Source organism: Gordionus sp. m RMFG-2023, chromosome 2 (assembly GCF_954871325.1).
Source record: "Gordionus sp. m RMFG-2023 chromosome 2, tfGorSpeb1-WG-v2, whole genome shotgun sequence".
Classification (NCBI taxonomy): Eukaryota; Metazoa; Nematomorpha; class Gordioida; order Chordodea; family Parachordodidae; genus Gordionus; species Gordionus sp. m RMFG-2023.
This window is the reverse complement of record NC_088776.1, coordinates 18,329,609-18,339,030: the sequence shown is the minus strand read 5'-3', so window position 1 is coordinate 18,339,030 and position 9,422 is coordinate 18,329,609. Positions and strand designations below refer to the sequence as shown.

Sequence of the window (9,422 nt, the reverse complement as noted above, 5' to 3'; positions counted from 1 at the left end):
ATTTTATAACTTTGTTATAAAGTGTTTTAAGGACATAAAAGAACCAAACTAATCGATGGACAAAGAATCTATTACATTATCATTATCAATACCCAATATTCTAGCTTTTCTTTATTTATGAAGATTTAAATATAACTTATATCAAAAGAATTAACATGTTACAATCAAGTGTCAGTCTGAAGTCTGATATGTTAGGACGTTAGTTTAAAAAATGAGAAGGAATTTAACATGCTTCATAATATTTATAATTATTCTCTGTTGCTATAAATATTTATTTAATTTTCTGAATAATGTTCAACCATCACCATATATGGATGAAATATTTCATGTACCTCAATCTAATCATTACCATAAATTCCGCTTTGATATAGTAAATAATATATATAATTGTATTTTATATAAAATTGATTTAGTGGGATAACAAAATCACTACATTCCCAGGATTATATATTATTTCGTTAATATATTCACTGCTGTCAAGTTTTTTATTAAATTTGCCAGTGCATATATTTGCATCGCCTTATTATCTAAGAAGTATAAATTGTTGGTTGAATATTGGAAATTTCTGGTTGATATACTTAACACTGCCAAATATATATAGAGTCATTATAGAGGTATAAAAAATAACCTTTTGATTTTATCGTAGTGTTTAATATAAAATTAGTAAAATCTTTAAATGCATCTCATTACAGTGACTATTTTACACCCTTAAGATACTATTTATTTGAAAAAAATACTCAATTTATTCTTTCACCCCCTATGTAAAGTTGCCAGTTAATGGACTGTCCTCTAGTAGTCACTATATGGAAGTTTTACTGTGGAAGCTTTTATACTTGTCAGCAAAAATTGACATTTGTTTTTAGCTTAGTTATACAGTTTTATTGCATATTTTATCTTTTACTTATAATATGAATTTTTAAAAACTAATACATTACATAGTTTATATATATAATTATTTTACCTTATTTTCATATATTAAAGGTTAACCAATCAATTGAGTTAAACAAAGATCCAAAATTAAAGATGATAATTGCTCTAACAGCATTCAATCTTTTTATATTTCCAGTATCATTTTTTTTCTCACATTTTTATTACACAGACATAGTAGCATTATTTTTTGTTTTGTGTGTTTATAATTTAACTCTAAATACTGTTAAATCACACAATACTATTGATATATCCATTCATAGACAAAACATTCAAAAAGTATTATTGTTAGTGCTAAATATTGGTGCTATATTTATGCGACAAACCAATGTTATTTGGATATTATTTTGTTTTTTAATTCAATTTCAATCCTTGATTATCTTTTATCAAATCAGCATTTATAAAACAAAAGCCAAACTACCAACAATTACATTAAATGGTGATGAGAAAGAATATTACCTGAAAAGTTATCATAAACAATTAGGGGATATTTTATTTGATGACAAGCCTAAAATTTCTTTAAATTTATCATTAGAACAAGGCAAAGACTTTATTATATTAAAATCTATATATAATATTGAGCTTTTGGATGACCTATATCAATCAACCAAGCATTTATTGACCAATACCAATAATAATATCATTTTATTAATCCTAAAATTCACTTGGCCATCTATATTACCAATCATGTTATTTGCTTTATGGGTCATGTATAATGGTGGCTCTTTAGTTTTAGGAGATAAAAATGCACACAAACCTTGCATCAATATTCCTCAGCTATTTTATTTTTCGATTTTTGTCACCCTTTTAACCTTTCCTACAACTATACTTTTACCCTTGTTAAATATAGCTAATAATAATTATTCAAAAAATTCTATTCATTTATTTCCTCCATCTCGTGAAAAGATTATTAGATTGATTAAATATGTCTCCACAACATGTCTTATTTTATTATTATGTATATTTTTGGTAAAATATTTTACTTACGTACACCCATATCTTTTAGCCGACAATCGACACATAACTTTTTATATTTGGAAAAATATTTTTGCTTCTGCATCATACAATAAATACCTATTAATACCACTCTACATAATCAGTATCTATGCTATGAATTTCAGTTTAAAATCTCCAAAAAAGGGTAAATCAGATCAAATTACATTTGAAAAGCAATATCATAGGAATTATTCTGAAACTTATCTCCAAATGATATACGCAGAAGCAATGAATAAATCATGGAAAATATCCTTCATTATTTGTGTCTCATTTGTTTTGATTCTCCAAGGTCTACTTGAATTCAGATATTTTATAATCCCTTTCTTCTTATTCAGGATGTCCCAAAATATTTTTAAATACAAGAATATATCATGGAATACTATTATATCAGTTTTAATTTTAGAAACTATATTTTATTTGATAATTAACATTTTAATGATCAAATTATTTTGTTGTGGCAAAAAATTTTATTGGTCAGACTCAGCTCAAGTCCAGCGAATTATGTGGTAAAAGGTGAAAAGATTTAATATATACAATTATAATAAATTTTATATAAAAAATGTGATTATAGTAAATATTGATAAATGTTAGTATTATTTAATAAAAATTATGTTGATTTTTTTATATTATTAAATCTATTTTATCATTGTATTGCCCAAGAATAAATCATTAATCATGGGTGTATTATCACCACTTTTGTTTATCACCTTAAACTTATGTAAAGTATATATATTTATTATAGGTCTAGAATTAGAAGCTGTATCTGACTTTTTAAAAAAAAATTTGCTAGAAAATTTGAAACCATGGAGGTCTGATTAAAAATATTTATTACCATATTTGTCTTAATCCATTAATTACCAAGAAATAAAAAACCTAAAAATTAATGCATTAGTATAAACACATCTATATATCAAAATTTCAAAATAAAATTATATAATTTTTTGAATATTCCAAAAATTAAACATTGGAAACGAGTTTATTTTTTGGTGAAATAATTTTGAGAATTTTATATGTATGAATCAGTACAACATATTTATATGTCGTATTTATCTTCTACCATTTGCGACGACCTTGATGATTAGCTTTAACTGGCATATGACTTTTCTCTACCTTTAGGATTGAATTAATGAGAATTTTGATTGACTAGGACAATATTGTTTTTTAGGTGCATTTCCAATCATAGAAGGTAAGACATTCCCATCCAAAGAAATATGGAGTCTCCAAGTGGCTACTACAACACATGATTTAAGAAAGTTAGAAAATAGGACTTTTTGCTTCGCAGTTTCTGGCGAAAATCATTTAAAAATCTATCCAATGATCATATCCGCCCATATCTTTGTGATGAAATCAATTTTTATTATAAAATTAACAACTTTTTACCTTTTGTACCGCAGTATATATATATTTTACAAAACAAACAATTAATCGTCGTACACAATTAATAATATATATATTTAAAATTCTTCATATATTTAATTGCCATGAGGCTAATTGTTTCTATTACATCTATTCTCTCCTTTTTTGGGCTTTCGATTTGAAACGGTATAAATTGTTTTCTTATCCGTTTTGGATAACGGCTGCTTGTACTTTCGTTCTCTACCACCGTTTGCTCATTACTGTCGATTTTCATCTTATCATTTATGATGGTCTCTTTGTTTATTGAGTCTTGTATTGGGTCAATGTCTTTGGTCACCAATTCGTGTATAGGATCAATGTCTTTAGTCATTGAGTTTTGTATGGGCTCATTTTCATTCATTTGTGGTGTAGTTTGCATCGTTTCTTCTTCTCTTCCCTCCTCTCTATTTTTTAATTCTGAGTTGTCGAACCTATGTTTTAACTGATTAATATGTCTTCTCCATACCCCTAATTTAGTTTCAACTAAAAACGTCATTAATCCTGTTCTTTTAACGATGATACCTGGTATCCAATTATCTTTTTTAAAATCCTTTGCATATATTTTTCCATTTATATTAAAAAAACCTGGTAACTGAGGTATATATGGATGAGGATAAACTGGTTTTATTAATTGTAAAGGTCCTATGGGTTGAAATTTAAGCATAATTTAACTTGGTAATTGTTTTGTGGTTATTGGCGTATTTCGATAATTAAACAAAAAATCTTGTATTTTATTATAATCAATATGTTTTTTTTAAATTTTTTAAAAGTTTGTACTAATCGCTCCGCTTCTCCGTTGGTTCTAAGGTGGTATGGGCCACTATATACATTTTTAATTGATAATTGTTTGCAAAATAAACTAAATTCTCTACTTTGAAATGGGGGGCCATTATCCGTAACAATCGTATTGGGGTAACCGAAAATAGCAAAAAGTCTTAACAACAATTTTCTTACTTCAGTAAAATTATTCGTCGTCATTTTTTGTATTTCAGGCCATTTACTAAAACTATCTATTATTACTAGATATATATCTCCGTTAATTGGTCCGGCAAAATCTAAATGAGTTCTTCCCCATGGTTTATTTGCGGAGGGCCATTTCCCTATGATCGTTTTATTGCCAGGATTATTTTGTTGACATAATTCACAATTCTTACCGTGTAATTCGATATCTTCGTTAATATTCGGCCACCAAACGTTCTCTTGTGCCAATAATTTTGTTTTAGTATAACTCTGATTCCCCATATGTAAAAAAGATAAAATATTTACTTGTAATTTTTTGGGAATTATGGTTCTTAAGCCCCATAATATACACCCTGCCTCCATCGTGAGTTCATTTCGGCGCTGGAAAAACGGTTTAAGATTTTCCTCTATCATCTTTGGCCATCCAGTTGTAAGGTAACGTGAAACCTTTGATAATACCGGGTCATTTCTTGTGTGTGCTTTTATATCTACCGCTGAAATAAATTGTGGAGCATCCGATACTATTAAATTAATATCTAACTCTTCCCAAGCAGATGGTTTACCGTCAATTGGAAACCGGGAAAGCATATCCGCATTACTATTTTTTTTCGTCCCTCGAAGTTGCAATTCATAATCATAATTTGCTAGTAGTAATGACCATCTTACTAATCTTGATGACATATCTGTTATTCTTTTATGTGGATTAAGTAACGATATTAGGGGTTTATGGTCAGTAATGATAATGAAATGTCTGCCAATTAAATATTGTTTAAATTTAATTAATCCAAATATAATTGCTAAAGCCCTATCTGACTGTAATTTCGTTCGGCAGCATTTAATGTTCGAGACGCGTATCCAATCGGTTTTTCCTCGTTGTTAATGATATGAGATATAACTGATCCTATTCCATGTTGAGACGCATCAGCAGCTAGAATTATCGGTTTTTCCGGATTATAATGTGTTAAAATTGGTGCTTCTGATATTAATTTTTTTAATTTATTAATCACAATTGTTTCATTATTTGTCCATTTCCATGGCACATCTTTCCTTAAAAGCCTATATAATGGAGCGGCAATAGTCGAAAAATTGTTTATAAATTTTTGATAATAATTTATTATATCAATAAAAGCTTGTAATTCTTTGACGTTTTTTGGAAATGGTGCGTCTAAAATTGCATTGACATTCTTATTTTTTGTCGTAATTCCCTCTTCGCTAACGGTATGACCTAAGAATTCAATCTTTTCTTTAAAAAAATCACATTTTTTTAGATTTAATTTCATACCGTTTATTTCTAACGTCTGTAATACATTTATCAAATTTTTCTTATGACTCTCAATTGATTTCCCCGTAATTATTATATCATCCAAATATACCGCTACTCCAGGTAATCCCTTTAATAATGAATCCATTGCTTGTTGAAAAATCGCTGGCGCTGAGGCTACCCCAAACGGAAGTCGTGTGAAACGATACAATCCACTAGGCGTGTTGATTACTAACAGCTTTTTTGCCTCCTGATCTAGCTCTATTTGAAAATACGCTTCGGATAAATCTAATACTGTATATTTACACCCATTACCTAGTGTGGCTAATAATTCATTAATTCTGGGTAAAGGATATTTATCTATCAAAATATTTGCATTAACCGTTTGTCTGAAATCACCGCAAATTCGTAAAGATCCATCTTTCTTCAATAAGGGTACAATCGGAGAAGCGATCTTCGAGTATTTTAGTCTTTCTAAAACTCCCATGGATTCCAGTCGTTGTAATTCCGTTTCGAGTTTTGCCTTCCACGCAAATGGTATCGGTCTACTTTTCATACATTGAAACTGTGGGTTAGATTTTACCGCTAAACTGGCCTTAAAACCTCTTAGTAAACCTAATTTTTTAGTGAATAATAAGGAAAATTTATGTACAATATTATCCTCCCAAACCTCATTAACTATATTACATTGATTTATTTTTATTAATTTTAATTTGTTTATTAGGTTTCTACCTATCAAGTTAATCCCATTGTTTACAATAATAAATTCATGATATATAACTTTATTCATATAATTAACGGGTAATATACACTTACCTTTAATATTGATCATTACATTATTATAAGATTTTAAAATAATATCCGTTTTTGTTACTGGTATTTTTAAACGGTAAACGTCTTCTATATTCAAAATGGAGACTGCCGATCCTGTGGCAATTAAAAATTTAATATAAATTTTATCTATCAATAATTTCACCTCAAATTTTTCTCGAGACTCCTCTGGAAATCCCCAATCCTCAAAACTTTCTCGCTCATTTTCTGGAACATCTATCGTTCGAATATATTCTTTTTTTCCACGATTCCTTCTGCATACTTTTTGTAAATGTCCTTTTATCCCACAATTATGGCAGATGGCATTCAAATTAGGGCATTTAGGTTTTATGTGATCTCCTAATCCGCAACAATAGCACATAATTTTTGGTACTGGTTTCTTGTCATACTGCTCCCTTGTTACTGTTTTTGAGATTTTATTTATCTCCTTCCCTGCAGATAATTTTTCATACGACATCATTTCTATAGTCTCCATTGCGGTCGCGATTTGTATTGCACTTTCCCATGTCAAGTCCTGCGTGTTAATTAATTTCATTAATATTTTTCCATTATTAATTCCTGACACTAATTTGTCCCGCAATACTGTATTATACATATCTTTAAATTCACACGTCTTTGCCTTTATCTTTAATTTATCAATATACTCTACGATGGTTTCATCTTTTTCTTGTTCCATTTTAAAAAAATAATCTCTTTCTAATAGGAAGTTTGTCTTCTTCATATAATAATTTTTTAAAAGTTTAATTATGTCATCATATGATATTTCCTCTAATGTCTTTGGCAAACACAAATTAAATAATTTAGAATAAACCTCTAATCCAATATTCGCTAATCAAAATGATTTTTTATCTTCTATTTTTGCCATTTTAAATATGAATTCCATTTTTGATAAATAAACTTCCATATGTGCACTCCTTTATATTATATTTCTCCATTTGAAACGACTGCACCATTGTGATGAAATCAATTTTTATTATAAATTTAACAACTTTTTACCTTTTGTACCGCAATATATATATATTTTACAAAACAAACAATTAATCGTCGTACACAATTAATAATATATATATTTAAAATTCATCATATATTTAATTGCCTTTGAGGCTAATTGTTTCTATTACAATCTTATACGGTAGAACCATTTAGTTGATCGAAAATATATACCTTATATTTGGAACTTTATCGACTATTGTTACTAGACGGCTATCATTCCAATAACAAGGCGATCTTTTTATCACTGAAGGTTTCAAAAGATCATCTAAGACTTTTTCCATTCGTTTTGATCCAACTAACCGATCTATGTAGATTATTCCTATACCAACTAAACCGCTTCTCCAAGCATTCTGCATAATTTGTATTAGCAAAAAATTATCTAAGAATAATGCATGTTATTGAATTCTAGAAAACTGTTAATTTTCTCAGGACTACCAAGAGGACTAGTTTTATTGTTGCCCTCGGTATAAATATCAAAATAAAAAGATATGCACAGATGAGATAAAACCCAAACTTTTACACCAAATTTTACTTGCTTTCCTCGCATGTAGATCTATATGGTTTGATTTCCATTATAGTGGATCATTTGTTCACCCAGACTTAAATTTTATTTGAATATCTCAAATTGTTGTAGATTTTAACCGATAATATATAAAAATGGTCTAACCTGCTAATTTAGGTTTTATCAATATCAAAATTGTTGGACAGATGTAAATATCCAAATTTCTTCAAAACGATTTTTAGACATTATTGGAGATAAAATATGAACCTACATATTCTTCCTGATTAATAATGCGTGTAAAGCTGTTTTAAAAAGAGATAATTTTATGCTAACTATAAAAAATCTAAAAAATAAATAAAAAAAAAAAGTTGAAAATTAAATATTGTTATTAGCATGTATTTAAATATTCCTTGATTTTATCGTACTTAAATTTTCATACTAAAAATCAGGACTATTATCTTTAAAAAAACAAAAAATAATTTAATATTAAATCATTTTACATGATATCATTCTTAAATTTTTATACTAAAACCCAGAAATATTATTTTTAATAGATTTTAAAAAATAATTTAATATTACTTTTTTTTATACAAATTCATTAAGAATTCAAATTATATGAAAAAATAATCGGTATTCTATTAAACAGTTTTTTGGTCTCTTTATAATTCGAATAACCCCCTAATTTGTTTAAGATTTTGATTACTAATAAAATTCTTATTAACTACTATTAGAAAGTAAATAGTTTTGATAAATTAAACAACTGGTTATTGAACAATACACGTGTTTTACTGTATTTTAAATTGAAATATTGGAATAGGCATTTATAGTCCCTTCCTTAGCTACATTTAATTTTTAACTTACTCACTTGGGAAAGGTTACTATTGATTTTGTACATTCTCATAACATAAAAATTATAATAAAATAAATTTAAGCATTGCTACATTCTTTCCCTAAATAAATTGAGGGCATATTTAAGAATATTCTGGTAAAATATCTTATTAATTTATTTTAAAATAGAATTCTAGTATGTATTGTAGTCAGCGTCTACATGAGCGGTGGACGTTGAAACAGTTTGCTCCCAATTTCCTTGAAGGGAGTAGACTAGGGGTACGAGAAATTTATTGGGAATTTTTTATTAAATTTTTAGATTAAATAGGGCAAAAGATATTTTCATAAAAATTAATAATTTTATTATAATAATATGTTAAACATCAATCAAATCTATATACTGTAAATAAGAGGTCTGTATTGGGCGAGATTTTGAACCATAAGCCCGCCCACCTAATGTTTTAAAAAAATTAACCCGCCCAGCCCACCCATTGTTTTCAAAAAAATATACCCGCCCGTCTAATAGTCTAGAATTTTTTAGCTGCCCACCCATTATTTATAAAAAAAATTTAATCCAAGCCCGCTAATATAAAATTTAATTATGGTCATTCTTTTTAAGTATCTAATAAAAAATATCATAATTATACCGCTACAAAAAGTTTTATAATTTAGGAAATTACTATATTGAGCATAAAAAAATATTCAATTTAAATTATGGAAAATTGATCA

At 27.7% G+C, this 9,422-nt stretch overlaps 1 protein-coding gene across 1 annotated transcript; it reads left to right on the top strand.

Moving 5' to 3' along the window:
• Window positions 1-182: 182 nt before the first annotated feature.
• Window positions 183-2,481, top strand: LOC135923973 (putative Dol-P-Glc:Glc(2)Man(9)GlcNAc(2)-PP-Dol alpha-1,2-glucosyltransferase). Its single transcript, XM_065459011.1, has 3 exons — window positions 183-370; window positions 414-614; window positions 982-2,481. The coding sequence occupies exons 1-3, from the start codon at window positions 212-214 to the stop codon at window positions 2,431-2,433; spliced, it is 1,812 nt and encodes a 603-aa protein (XP_065315083.1). The 5' UTR covers window positions 183-211; the 3' UTR covers window positions 2,434-2,481.
• The last annotated feature ends 6,941 nt before the right edge of the window (window positions 2,482-9,422 follow it).